Source organism: Fukomys damarensis, unplaced genomic scaffold, assembly GCF_012274545.1.
Source record: "Fukomys damarensis isolate Sample0158 unplaced genomic scaffold, DMR_v1.0_HiC HiC_scaffold_28, whole genome shotgun sequence".
Taxonomy (NCBI): domain Eukaryota; kingdom Metazoa; phylum Chordata; class Mammalia; order Rodentia; family Bathyergidae; genus Fukomys; species Fukomys damarensis.
Genome location: NW_022900940.1, coordinates 45,930,604 through 45,945,182, shown reverse-complemented (window position 1 = coordinate 45,945,182; position 14,579 = coordinate 45,930,604). Strand labels below are relative to the sequence as shown.

Below are 14,579 nucleotides of genomic sequence, written 5' to 3'. Positions count from 1 at the left end.
TACCAATTCAGACATTAACAGGAAAAGAAAGACACAGAAGCAAAGAAAAGGAAACCAAGGACGAACTATTTCTACAAATTCTACTAAATTACACAATTGCTGATGCCCTACTCTAGCACCACTGACACATAATAAATCTTTAAGCATATATACAAAAAGCATGCCACTCTTGCCTGCTCCCATTTTTAATATTTACAAGAAAACTCACCGCTCCTCTTTTGCCTTCCTTTTGAAGGTCCTCTTCTTTCTTTTTGACGAGATCTCCTTTTATTCTTTATCCAGCGGTGTCCTTCACTGAATCCCTCGATACTCAGGTCCCTGTTCGGGCGCCACTTGTGGCGGTCCAGCCGTCACAACACAAACATGCCTGAGTCGGGGAGTGAGGATTGAGAAAGGAAAGAACACTCAAACCTGAGCGGAGACGAAGAGAAGTCTGATTTATTTCACAGAAACAGCTCCTTTTATAGGTTCACATCAACAGGAAGCACCAAGCAACTATTTGTATCTTTTATGCAAAGACCGGATTTTCTGACTCTTTGCAAAGAACATCAGGTCTTTGGCTGTCTCCTTGAGTTTCTTCCGTTGCAGCAACAAGTTTAACAAGCAGAGTCCTAGGATGTTACAGATTGTATCAATGCCTTGAGTGTAGAGGTGAAGAAGTTTCCTTTTAAATGTCAAACTCCTAGAGGGCCACGGCCGGGCTCCCACAATCCAGTGGAACAACAGAGCACGCATTTGAACAGAGGAAGTAGGAAAAGGACAATGCTTTCTATTTTAGGACCTTCAGTGCCATATTTTCTCTTGATTTTGAGCGAGGAGTTTTGCACTGGGCCCAGAAGTCCAGGTTAGACTGGAGCGCTGTCTTGCCTGCTCCGCTGGGGCTGGTTGCTGTTTTGAAGTTTGACGGATGAGGCGGGTTCAGTAGTGACCTCACGAGTTGAGGTGAGCCAGAGCTTATGGTGGGAAGCCAAAAGCACAGTGGTACGCAGACCTGGTAGAGAAAGTAACACGATATCCAATTGCAGGGGCTTGGTGGTCAGGGCAACCTCCGGTGGTTCGAATCCCATCCAGCTGGCACTGCCTGTCACACGCATTATTAGCAGTTAGTGACTGGCGAGCAGGCCAAGAAGTCCCTGCAAACCAGGCCCCCAGGTCAGTATCACTGCACTCACATCCTCTTTGTAGCACTGTGTTCAAGCTTTTTGTTCATGAGCTCCTGGTTTCCAGCAGAAATTTTTCTCATCTTCATGACCAAGCATGATGAATACTCAGAGATTAATAGCACAATTAATTATAAATACATTAACGCTCACTTTTTTGCCAATGTTGCTGATCACTAATAATGCTTATTACTGATAATTATAATAGCAACAAGAACTAAAAATTGGGAATTAAGAGATTTGGGCTCTTGTCCATTTTAGTCACAGTTGACTAGAATAAAATGGAGAAGATCTTGAGTTTCTTCTCAGTTTTCCCAACTGGGAAATGATGAGCATAGCAGCTTTTCTTATTTACCACGCATAATAGGATCACCAGTGCCCTTTGCATCCTCACGCACTGAGGAGGGGGCTGATAAATCCACATGGGCTCTGGGAGACTGAGGGTGGCAGAGTACAAATTCAAGCCCAGGCAAGGGCAATTTAACAAATTAATGAGGCCCTGTCTCAAAAATTAAAATAGGCTAAGGTTGTAGCTCAGTCTGAAGGTCTGGGTTCCATCCTCAGTCCCAGAAAGGGGGGTGGGCGTAAATGACACAAATCCGAGTGATGATTATCACCATTACTAGAACACAAATCCAAGTGATTATCACCATTACTAGAACACGTGACCTTAGTTTGGGAAGGGAAGGCAGCCAAGATATGCTGGGTTGTTTTCATGTTCCAAACCTTCAGCTATTTACTCTACAGCTCCTCTGTGACATGGATTTATTTTATAGCTGTATTGAGGCATAGTGATGTTAATCAACCTTCCCGGAAAACCCACAGTGTATGTGACTAAGCCTGGATTCCAGCCAGGGATTTCTGGTCCAAAACCTCTCACGCCGTCCTTGCTAGAACCTTGCTAGTCCCTTTCTTAAGGCCATGCTGCAGGTGCTTCCAGCCAGTCAGGACTTTCTGCTGCGTCCACTCCCTGTGGCTGTTGTGACTGTTGGGGTTTCTCGGGTTTCTGTGCACTTAGATCCCCATAGGTCTGGGTCCCCTCATCTCCATTGTCCTGGAGCCGTCTTGCCAACATTCCCATGATTCCCTGTGTCTTTTAGTGTAGTTAATGGAATTCACTTGATGGGGTGCAACAGTGTGACTAGAAGGCAGATTTCTGTAATTTATAAAAGAAAGCAGCCAACAAGCACTGGGTAAAAATGTCAAGCCCTCTGGCAATCAGGGAATTACAAAAGTAACGGAGAGGAAACAGGCCAGAAGAATAGCTGAATGGTGATACCTAGTGTGGACAAGAAAGGAAACTTTTGATCTGTACTCTCAGTCTCAAAAGGCAGGATGGTCACTGCCTCGGGGAAGAGTGTTTGGGTCACAGGTACAAGCACAGTTCTCACCACTTGTAAGAGCTCTAAATGTTTGTTGATGAATGACGATTCTTCCACCTAGGGCTCTATCCCAAGGAAGTGTCCAAGTTGAAATTTTAAAAATCAGCATCCAGTGTAATTTCAGTAACACCAATGGTTAAATAATAATGAATCCATAAGATGTAATATTACAGAGCATTAAAATCTGATTTTAACGAATATGTTACAGTGTGGAAATAGATCATATAAGGCAAAATGAAAAACATCTGTAGTTACAGCTGTATCTCTGCTGTTTTCTGGTTTGGTGGAAGAGCATGTATTCAGCATCATTTGTTTATTCAGCAAATATTTATTTTGTGTCTTCCATGTTTGAAAGCTGTGTGATAAGTTCTGAATATGCGATGTAAAGTAAACACACAGTCCTTAACTCAGAGCTTACAGATTATTAAGGAATTCTGCTGTTAAACAGTGAGACTGATAAATTAATTATTACAAACTCGGTGATTGCTAGGGTACAAAAGGAGATGGTGTGAGAAAGAGAGCTTAATGCTGGAACCCAGTTTAGACTGGGGGACCAAGGGCCATATTCTCTGAAGAGGCGGTGTTTAGGCTGAGCTTGGAGAGGTGGCTGGCCTAGTGAAGGGTCCGTCAGGGAGAAACACTGCCGGCTCAGGGAACCATGGGTGCCACAGGGTTGCATGGCAGAATCAAGAGGCCGGGAAGTAGAAGCAGGTGAGGGGTGCTGGTACCGTGCCCTGAGCACGTGCACAGGTGCCAGGGAGGAGAGGAAGGGGAGGGGCTCACTGCACCCATCACCACTTCCAGGAGTTCACTCTGACTGCAGGAGCTGAATCCTCTGTGCGAGGGGTGATGGCTAAAGAACAGGCCACATCCGAGGGCGCGCCAGGCTCATGGGAGCCGAGCCCTGCGTGCTGCCCAATGACACTGGGTAAAGCAGACTCCTTCTGGGGAGGTCTGGGACTCAGACACCTGCAAACGGTGAGCAGGGAATGGCACACTCTCGTCCGTCTGCCGTTTAGTCCCTCTGTGACTTTGACAGGTGGAGCCCCACACACCCCTCTCTCCAGCTCACCTTTGAGATGGTGGGAACAGGGCCCCACCTCCCCACCTCTACTGCCAAAGTCTCGTTTTAAAGTCGTGTTGGCTCAAATCAAATGAAGCTTTGTCTCAAAATCTAGAACTGCAGTTTTTAGAAACTATAGATTCAAAGGACGAAGTAAAATAGTAGTTGTTTGTCTGAGTCAGTTTATAGGTAGGAAAACTCCCCAACTTGACTTCATGCTGCTTCCAAGTGATTCCTCCAAGTGCTGTGTGAAGACCCAACAACCTGCCATGCATGTGGCTGGTGTTTCCCTAACAAGGTAGTTCACACTTTCTGTCCCTGGCAACTTTGGAGAGCTGGGAGGAGGATGTGACAGCTCTTGATGCTTGGATTGTACCTGCATTCACTCCAGCTGGGGAAGAAGGGACAGTTTGCAGTAGAGGAGGACGTGTCCACACTAACCCTCTGACTCTGTTCACAGGTGGGGCACCCAGGGCGACTTCTCCACGACTCATGCTCTTCCTGCCGTGAAGGTGAAGCTGTTCACAGAAAGCACAGGTGTCCTGGCCTTGGAGGACAAGGAGCTTGGGCGGGTAAGTGCTCCCCACTGCAAGCGTTATCAAAAAAACTCAGGAGCATCTCCCAGGTGTGCATCCAGCACACAGATCGCCACAAGCTAAAAGGCTTCTCTCTGCATTAGAGAGACCTTGTGCGACCTTGGAAAATCCCCCAACCTCTCTGAGCCACAGGTTCTTTCTATCAACTTGAGCTAACAAGAGTGTGCACTATAGAAAATAGATTATGGATTCTCCACACTGTCAGACCCAAACACCTTTTACAGCAAAGATCTAATGGCCTTGACTATTTTGAGATGAAACTCTTAGGTAATTTGACTACCTACCCACATAAAAAGTCAATACAATAGAATAAAAAAAGAAGCAAAATTTAGTCGTAAAAACCTTCAGAACATAAATACCAAAGATCTCAAGAAGCAGTGCTCTACCTGCCCCCACGTGAGAGTCACTTGGAAGGTGACAGTTACATCAGCCACTCTGGAGGGCACTGGGCTGAAGGATCCCTAATCAGAGTACCCATAAACTGACTTACTGAAGCGATGGGCAACTCTGGGTAAAATTTCTTTGATTTCCCGTGAAATGTGGCAAAGTACTTTGATAGGTCAGAGTTAGGATATAGACTGCATTCGTTGTAAATAAGCTTTTCTACCTCCACTAACAACAGTGGGAATTTTCAGCAGTTAGACGGGATGTAGGGCAGGCAGGTCTTGAAGGACACTGAACATCCCTGCACACCCACTGAATGCCCGCAGAGACCATTGTCAGTTACTTTGTCCATGCAAGTGCCCTCAGATTTCTGAATCACCTCGAGTGGCGAGACCGACCTCTTTAAGAACCATTGAGATAATAGAAACGTTTCTCCTTGCATCTCAGCTTTTCACTCAGCATTAAACAGCCAGTAATCTTTTCAGACCTTGAATCACTTGTTGACTCATTTACTTGTTGGGTTCATTTACTTCCACGACCTGACACTGCCTGCGATACAACCCGCAGTCCTGAGCAGCGCCCACAGAGTCTCCTGTGTTCCAGCTTCTGGCCGCCTCTTGAGCCTCACTTGCTGCCACAGTGCTTCCCTCACCAGCCACCGCATGGCTGGCCAAATTGCAGTCACCCCAGCAAACCTGATTCTCCCCACCTTGGGGCTTGCTCTCCTCCTGTTGAACTTGTCCTGCCTCCTGGCTCTCCAAGGCAATCGGTGACTCCTGTGTCACTGCCGCTCTTTGGGGAGCCCTTCCTTCCATGCCACCCTCCTTCCTGCACTGTCAGCCCTCTGTTCCCGTCCTCCATGACTGTGAATTGGACTGCCACGGGACTACAAGCTCTCCGTGGGGGTAGAAACGTACACTCTTGCTCACCACCCCACACCCAAAGCACAGCATATAAACTTTCAGTGGCTCTGCTTGTTTGTAGAGCTGTGTAGCTCTGCTAGGGCAACCCCAACAAAATACCACAGCCTGGGTGGCTTAAACAATACAAATGTAATTTCCCACATTTCTGGAATCTGGAAAGTCTAACATCAAGAGTCAGAAAGGTTCTGTTTCTGTCTTGGGGTCCGTGTCCTCATGTGGTGGAAAATAGCAGGTGTCTTCTCTCGTTATAAGGCCAGTAGTCCCATTAGGTGAGGCCCCGTCCCTGTGACCTCATTTAACCTCAGTTACCGCCTACACTTCATCTCCAGATGCGTAGCTTCAGCACACGAAATTGGGGTGATGCAGTTTAGTCCACGGGACTTTTGACCAGGTTTAAATAAAACTGGTCGGAGGAATAATCCATCCTGAAGCTGTGTGACTTTAGCCAAGACACTCAACCCGTATTTATGTTTACTCTGTCATCATGAGGCGCCACCCCAGACGGACACAGTACACACACCTAATGATGCCCCCAACACTCCATTTCTGTGCTTTTCTTTTTCCCCGCTTATATTTTTCCACTCTCCCGGTCTGGCTTTCATAAGTTTCCCCTGGAATCATGTTACTAGGACACAGACCACAAAGAGTGGTGAGTCAAGTATTAAATAAAGCTATAAGAAAAATAACACTCCCTCCCCAGAACGGGGAGTGGGAAAGAAAGGCTTACTTGTTTTTGTTGAGAAATGACGGGTATTCATTCCTGTGCCTAGGCACAGAGACGCACAGAGCGGGGAGGTAGCCTGCCTTTTATGTCTCTTGGCTGTTTCTCTTTCCACAAGAGCAGATGTCAAGGATCCTGCGAGTTTCAAAGACCTGGCACACTAGTGTGAGAAAGGGGAAGTGTGGCCGTTCGGTCCAGGGCTGCTCAGCCTGGGTGCCCAGATGGGTCCTGGAAACTGCAGGTGCGACAGTACAGTGGATGCAGAGGTGTTTTTCTAGACCAGCTGGTCCAAAGCAGTCCCTGGCTCCTCAAAGCGGTTTCCACTCAGAAGAGCTGAAGCCTATGGGCTCTTCAAATCCTCTGTTGTATGGATGAGAATACTGACTAGTAAGAGCCTAGCGTACAGCCATCCGCTGAGTTTAGGGCCGGGGTGGTCTCTGCTCACCCTTGGCCAGGCCGCTGTCCTGAGGACTTTAGCACAGCCCTCCAGTGACTTTCTACAAGGGCCGCGCTTCTGACCTCATTTGTACAGCAGGGCACACTGAGGCCCAGAGACACAGGATAAGCAACTTGCCAGGAATGCTGGCCTTTTCTCTCTGGGCCCCACTATGCCTAGGAAAAGACACAGCTGGAGGCACTGCTGTGTGCTGAAGGCCATGGCTGGCCAGAGTCCCTCACCGTGCCTTTACTTTCCGAATGAGTCCAGGGAGTTCACTCTTGACTCGCTGCAGAAGAGCCGCAGGCCTGCCACCTGCCTGGTGCTGGCTGGGCGCCCTCTGCTGGCAGCACCTCACAGCCACCCCAGGGAACCGGCAGTGCTCTTTGTGAGGCAAGGCCTTCTGTGAGCCCACAGGAGCGTACTTCTGTGTGCCAGCCCTGCCAAGCTCAGCGGGGCTGAGTTCAGAATCCTGGGCTTCTGTTCACCCCTTCAGACTTTTTAGTTTGTTTCTTTTGTATTGTTTCATTTTTGTTAGCAGCTTTAAAACTAATCCATATACATTATTAAAAAATTAAAATGATAAATAGTGGAAACAAATGATTCCCTTTCACCCTCACCTAATGTTTCTTTGCAGTGAGAAATCTTGTTTGCAATGTATGGTATATCCTTCCAAAGATATTCTATGCACACACAAGGAAAACACATACAATTTATATTTTTTAAACACAGGTAGAAGTTATTGTACACATACTGTACGCATTGCTTGAAATATCAGTGTATTTAGAAATTGGTCTATTGTGGTACATGCTGACATGTGACCTCTTTACATGGGTGCATGCTATTCTGTTTTGTTGATATGTGTTGTTTAACAAGCCCTCTGTTGATGCATCTTTACACTGTTTCATCCTTGGCTGTATAAATAATGCTTTGGTGGATAGTCTTAAACTTATTTCTTGCATAGGCTTATAGACCTATAAATAAATTTCAAAATAAAAATTTTGCTGACCACAATTTGAATTTTGACAGATAGTGCCAGATTTTCCCAATGTGCCAAATTTCACTTCCACAAAAGGCTTAAAGGGGTACTTGTTTTCCCCATACTGTGTGCGGGCCACCACAGCAATATTATCAGATTTTATTCAACAAATACAATTGCAGGTCTGCTGCTCCATTCAATAGTACACAGAGCAAACAGGAATAAAGACAGGAAAAGACTTTTAACCACAAAGCTTAAGGGGCACAGACAGAAAAACTAGATACAGCTGTACAGTGTGGTAAGTGCTTTGCTGGAGAGAGGACACCTGGGAAGAAAGCACGCAACACTCCAGGCTGTGGCAGGGGTGCCTTCCCGGGTAAGGGTGCAAGACAGTCAGAGCGAGGAGACCAGTGCTGGAGATCAGCAGGCACAGGCCGCCCCAGGGCCCAGTGCCTGGGAGAAGCTGTGCTGCCTGGAGAGTGGCTGATTGCATCCCCACATCAAAGCGCAGTGCACATGGGGCTCGGGGAGATGACAGAGTGCCTGATGAGCAGCCCGGAACGTCTAGTTGGGGTGTGTGAGCCAGCCTGGGGCTCACCCTCAACAGGCTTGACAGGTACTTAGGATTTGTTGGCCCATGGCGTGGTGGGAATGCTGAAATGAAGAGGGAAGAGAATTTGATGACCTCTTGTCTCTGTCCACTCTGGAGGGGATGTCTCCCTGGAGAGTGACCGCTGGAGGGGGGCCAAGTCTTTGAGGGAGAGCCGGTAATGAGCTGTGCCATTTGCATCATGAATGGATACCAGGTTGCCAGTGGAAAATGTGTCCTGAGTCCATATGATGGGAGGACTCTTAACAAGCTCCGGGTGCCCAGAGGGACTCTTTCACCTTGCCTTTGCCATGTGGGCAGAGCAGAAGGAAGCCCAGGGCTCCTGCTGCGGTGCGGGACCTGGCCAGGCTCTCACTGTTTCCCACACATCTCAACCTGTCGGCTGCTAGCTCTCTTGGGCTGGACTGGTTCAGGCCAAAGGGCCTACTTCACTGGGATCAGCAGCTCCCACCCCTCCAACTCCAAAGTGTCGGTCCTCAGGACATAGAATGCAATTCCCACCGCTTAAGGAAGCCACAGGGTTCCCACAACCAGGGACACCCTGACTCACTCATTCACTTCCCTCTTCATTCTATGACATGTCCAGCTTACCATTCATACATGTTGCAGCACAGTTCGAACAAAGTTAACCCTCACAGAATGAACAAAATGCCTAAAAAGACTATTATGAGAGATCTCTGATTGGAAGCAAACATGAAAATGTTGGCGTCCACACCTCACCTATCGTGTCATGAGAAAAAACATGAATGTCATCAGACGGGAAAAGTGATCACATGGATGGCTTGAATTATTTAGAAGATTCCTGGACTATGAATGTATATCCAATATCATTAATAAGGGACTTCATATGATAAGGTATCACAAGGTGATGGCTTATGAGGTCTTAAAGTACACTAGTAGTATTACATTTCACAGTCCTCACTTGGTACCCACAGGGTGTTGGTTCCAGGACTTCCTACAGATGTTGATTTTCCTTTTATAAAATAATATAGTATTTGCATATAACCTGGGCACATCCTGCAGGGTACTTAAATCATCTCTGGAGTATTTATATTACCTAATAGAATATAAATACTATGTGGACAGTTGCTGTACTGTATGTTTTAGGGAACAATGGCACACAAAAGCTCTGTTCAGTTACGATTATTTTTTTCCCCAAACATTTTCAATCTTTAGCTGCTGAATCTCATCAAGTCAACCCAGAAATATGAATGGCTGAGTACACTAGAAAATTTGGAGTTTTTCCTTTATCCTTAGCCCATTTTAAACTTCTGTATATATATATATATATATAATATATATGCAGTAATAGATTAATACAAAGTAAGCAAATAAAAGGTATCAGCATATAGATATGGAGCTAATTGCTCCAAAGTATTTTCCTAAGTAGAACATGGTCAAAAATCTTTTGCAGCCACTGGTCTCAAAAAACTTCTGTATATATATATATATATAATATATATGCAGTAATAGATTAATACAAAGTAAGCAAATAAAAGGTATCAGCATATAGATATGGAGCTAATTGCTCCAAAGTATTTTCCTAAGTAGAACATGGTCAAAAATCTTTTGCAGCCACTGGTCTCAAAATTCAGACCTTCTATTCCAGGTATGTCCCAACATTGGAAAACTGGACTTGTGTGTTTAGCAAGAATCTACAGTATAAATTTTCTTCATTATACAGAAAGAAGTTTGTGGTAAAAGTTGGTGGGGGAGGGGTAGAGCCCAGAATGAAAGATGTGAAAAGGCAGCACTAATGAGGCTGAATTTTGGCTGTTTCTGTCATAGCCTCTACTCTCAGAGTTCTCCCACGGGCAGGAGGAAAGCTGTACACAATCTGATTTAAACTATAGTGTGCGTTTAAACTTTTAAAGGTATGTTACGGTAAGAGACACATTGCCATTCCTCCCCCTCAAAACCTTCTCCTCCTGTCAAATGCTCTTATACCACCGTTCTTGCCACTTCCTTCCTTTCTTTCATGTCTGCCTTTAGTTGTACTGTCAGGCTCCTCAGTGTCCTGAGTTGATTCAAACCTTTACGGCAACTTCTGTCAAGCAAAAATATTACGGTGTATCCTCATCCACACTGCTCATCAGATCTGTCGCCATCCCGAAAGTCAAAGTGCCTATGAAAGGTAAATGTTTTTAACTGATTGAGGACACCGCAGCAGCTGTGACAGTACAACTAGAGAGATATCGGAAAGAGGCCTTCCAGAACTGCTGCCGAAAGTGCCCGGATCAAGGGGATAAGGGTCAAGGGGGAGTATTTTGAGGTGGATTAATGGCAATGTGTCTTTTACTGTAATGATCTTTTGTAAATTTAAAGATTTGCTGTATATTTGGATCCTACCATGTATGTGTCCATCCTCCAAGCAGGGCCAACTGTTCATAGCTGCAGTGGTGCTGCACCTGGAAGGGCAGAAGGTCCACACCTGGACCCCTTGGTTGTGGCTAGAAGCCCAGGGAAGGAGCTTGCCCTCCTTGTTCCTAGAGAAAGCAGATATTTTGAAAACAAGAGCAAAATGAAGCATAGCAGGCATGCTACCCTCATGGAAGCAGATCTGAGAAGCCCACCTTTTTAGTGCCAAGGTTTAGTCCATGTTCCTTTATGGGATCTCCCAACTTTCATTCCTGCCTGTTTTGCATTCCACATGGCTTGGAGCGTGCACTCTTTCAACACAAAATGAGAAGTGGATTGTCTGAGCCATCTACTTCTTGTTTCAGCCCAACGTGTAAGATAAGAATGGAAGCAGGAGACCCAAATGAAAGCACCATGCTGACCTAGAGCTCCTGCTTTTCCAAGCTAAGTCTGCCCCCTTCCATGCCAGACCAAGTTGGGTGCTGTGGGACAAGATTACCGGTCCAATTGAATCCAGCTGACGTTCATGACCCTAAGCAAGTCCCTTCCTTGTGTAGCCCTCCATTCCTCATTCATCTGATAAGATCCCTTCCATTGTCTCTTGCAGCCTTTGAGAAATTTCTCCTCTTGAAATAGTGAACGAAATCATAAAGAATAGGGCGAAAGAGCAGACGAAAAGTATTCTCTACTATGTGAGAGTATCTCTCTTTTACACATCTTATTTGATGAGAATAATGTTCTCAGTTCTGGGTTTCTTTAGTACTTCTGAGTTTTCGAATAGTCAAAGCAGACACACAGAAATAGTGATCCTTCCTTTTATAAAGTTAGCCAGCAAGAGAGAAAAGAGAATGTCATTTCTGTCCTTACAGTGGCTACGGTGGTGAGCCAGCCATGGTGAGAAGGTGGGGCCATAGCAGAGGACCTGTACTGCCACATCTTAGTATCCAGTCTCTAATCGTAAAACCATGTCCATGGTGATGCTGCTATTTCCCAGCTAAAAAGTTTTTTCTTTTCCCCTACAGGTTATTCTCCATCCCACCCCGAATAGCCCCAAACAATCTGAATGGCACAAAATGACAGTTTCCAAAAATTGCCCAGATCAGGATCTCAAAATCAAACTTGCTGTCCGAATGGATAAACCTCAAAACATGAAGCATTCTGGGTAAGTGTTTCTTCCTGGAGTGGCCATTGAGGACACAACTCCATTCTTTTCTCAGGACAAAGTGAAAACGGGCTGGGGTTGGGGCTTCAGCTCACTGGTGGAGATCTTGCATAGCCCTGGGTTCAATCTCCAACCCTGCAAAAAGAAGTTAAATTAAATTAATAGAACAGAAACAAAACTGACCTTCACAGAATGATGTGGAAGGAAGCATAAAGAGTTTTTGAGACATTATAAAAATAGCTGGCTTCCATAGTTGCTAGCAGCTTTCTCCATTCTTACAATTACAATATTTGCATTTTCACTATCAAGAAAATAATGTCCTCCTTCTTCCGTCTGCTTCTCTCTCCTCCTCCTCCTTCTCTCCCCGCACCCCTCTGAATTTCCAGTACGATCCAAACCTTGCAGGAAGCAAAGGTATTCCAGTGTGGGGAGGCTTTAGAGTCCCATGTGCCTAGACAGAGGCCCACAGGTTGTTCTGAACCCTGTGCATGGTTTTCTTGTACCTTCATCAGCCACCACCTCCATGAGGTATGGGCAGTGCCCATAGCCACCTTCAAACAGTCAACTTGGTATTTTAGGGTTTAGTCTCTCATTTAAGTGAATGTCCAAAAAAATTGAAAATTGGGATCATCTTCATCATCTTAAGGTTTGAGAGGAATGCCCCATGAAATAATTTCAACTAAGGCAAAAAGAATTAACAGAGATTTACTTTATAGATCAAACCATGATCTGTACAAAATGTGTTTATCGATGGTTGGATATGTGCTGAGCCATGGCCTATTAAACTAAATCATTGGACCTCACAATGTCAGAAAATGTGGCCCTTAATGTGGCCCATGTAACTCTGAGTAAGATAATGTTTAACCAGCTGTTTTTCAAGTATTCTACCAGTGTCCTTTGCCAACCAGCTATCATTCTGCCTGGCCCCTCTGGTCACCAGACGATGAAAGTGCTGTAGCACTGGCTTAGAGTGTTAACAATACCAGGGAAACTGAGAATTGGCTAAATGTTCTAGAAGAGAATTAAGAAACCCATTATCATGGCCTAAGCAGGGTTTGGGGCCAGTTTAAACGGAAGCCCATGAAAAGTCCAGGTGGGCATGACCAGGATGGAAACTGGACCATACCAGTGGCTGAGCAGACCACAGCATCACACAGTCTGAGAGCAGAGAACAGGGCCTCCCAGAGGGACATCTGAGGCCAGTGGAGCAATCCAGTGCCAAGGTTCCAGGGAAGACAGTGACCTACCTATCAGCTCACCAGAGTGGTTCAGGCAGCGGGTGTTCCAGAGGAAGCAGAGGCCACCCGTGCACTAGAAACCATGTACTGAACATGGACTTGTAGAATTTACAATGCACTGTCTGAGAGTCAAGTTACCCCCTGGGCCTGAGATGGGATTATGGTTGAGAAGGCTACTGGGGAGTTGGTGAGGCCCTAAGTACGCTCTGAGTCCTTTTCAGCCTTCAGTGAGGAAATCTTTGCCTCAGTGCTCCTTATCATACTCTTGGCATATATCCCAAAAATAGTAATGACATTCTTCCCTAACACTGTATGTTTTTGCCTCAAGGGTAAACAGCCTAGATTCAGAGAATTCTGATGGGTTCCTATAGTGTACCAGCGAAGATCCTACATCTTTAGCAAGATACTGACTCATAAATACTGGGGAAGCATTTTCTGAAGAAATGTGGACAAGAATGAGCAGGGTGGAGGGAGGAAGAGAGGGAAATCAGGCAGAGGTGGCACGCAGAAGACAGAATGGTAGGAATAGGGTAAGAAAATGAGCAAAATATATTGCATATAGGCATTGAACCCCACACCCCAAAACATGAAACTGGCAGGGAGGGTGGGGCAAGTTGGGTAATAGGGGAATGAAAACAATCAAAATGCATTACGTACATGTACAGTCTAACAAAATGAAACTCATGACTCTGTATAACCAATTAAAAAAGAGTAGAAAAAAGTAAAACAGAAGCAAGCAAGAAAATGATTTCCCTGATTAAAGAGTGGGCATTTGACCGAAACAAAAGTACAGTTATCTTCCAAACTGCTTTTTTAAATGTTCTCCCAAGGGATACCTCGGTCCACATGCTCAGCCCCTCTGAAGCACGAGAGTAACAGCTCGCAAACACTCGCTCATTTATTCCTTGCAGCGGCCACTGGGCAATGGCGTTATTTCCCACACTGGGCAAATTCCATCTTCCCTCATTCTCTTCATTCACTCTGCTGAAAACTAAACTAACTGACCCAGATTCAGGATTTTCTTCTGTTGATTCACTAGTAAAATCATTAACATATTTCATGCTACCTTGACCCTACAAGCAAATGAAGAAATATGTAGCTAATTTCTGACAAGTTCCATAGCTGTTTGGTAGCACTAAATAGTCATTTAACAGTTACCCTCACCGTGTCCACAAAGCCTGTGGGAAAGGGGAGGAGGGAGGGCTGGGGGCGGGCAGAAAAAAGATCGAGATGCGATACGTACATGGCCCCAACATGAATGTAATGAGGATAAATCACACGCATATAGAAATAAATAAATACCAACCAGAAAATGGGCATCAGCAGACTAGGGAGAAATAATTAGAAAGGAAAAAATTTGAATTACCCTTGCCAGGAAATATACCAGGAGAGCCCAGAACAGCTGCAAAAGTGAACAGTAGGTACCTTCACAGCACAGTCAGACCCAAGGTGGCCTAATTCAGGGGCAAACAACTTTAGCTACAGAAGGAATGATTCAGGGAAAATAAAAATGTCTAGAGACAACATTTTTTCATTTAAATTTAAAGTAGTTTTTTTAGTCCCATTG

At 45.4% G+C, this 14,579-nt stretch overlaps 2 protein-coding genes across 26 annotated transcripts in view; one reads left to right on the top strand and one right to left on the bottom strand.

Annotated features, from left to right (window-relative positions):
- Cadps (calcium dependent secretion activator) overlaps positions 1-14,579 on the top strand; it is a 418,444-nt gene that overhangs the window by 233,542 nt on the left and 170,323 nt on the right. For all 25 annotated transcript variants that reach the window (XM_019204903.2, XM_033756967.1, XM_019204905.2 and 22 more), the window contains exons 7-8: positions 4,066-4,177; positions 11,635-11,774. In XM_019204903.2, the coding sequence (XP_019060448.1) occupies positions 4,066-4,177; positions 11,635-11,774 (252 nt within the window). The remainder of the gene's footprint in view (positions 1-4,065; positions 4,178-11,634; positions 11,775-14,579) is intronic.
- Positions 7,482-11,166, bottom strand: LOC109117482. Its single transcript, XM_019204918.1, has 2 exons — positions 10,604-11,166; positions 7,482-8,298 (listed from the first exon to the last, which is right to left on the bottom strand). The coding sequence occupies exons 1-2, from the start codon at positions 10,791-10,793 to the stop codon at positions 7,886-7,888; spliced, it is 603 nt and encodes a 200-aa protein (XP_019060463.1). The 5' UTR covers positions 10,794-11,166; the 3' UTR covers positions 7,482-7,885.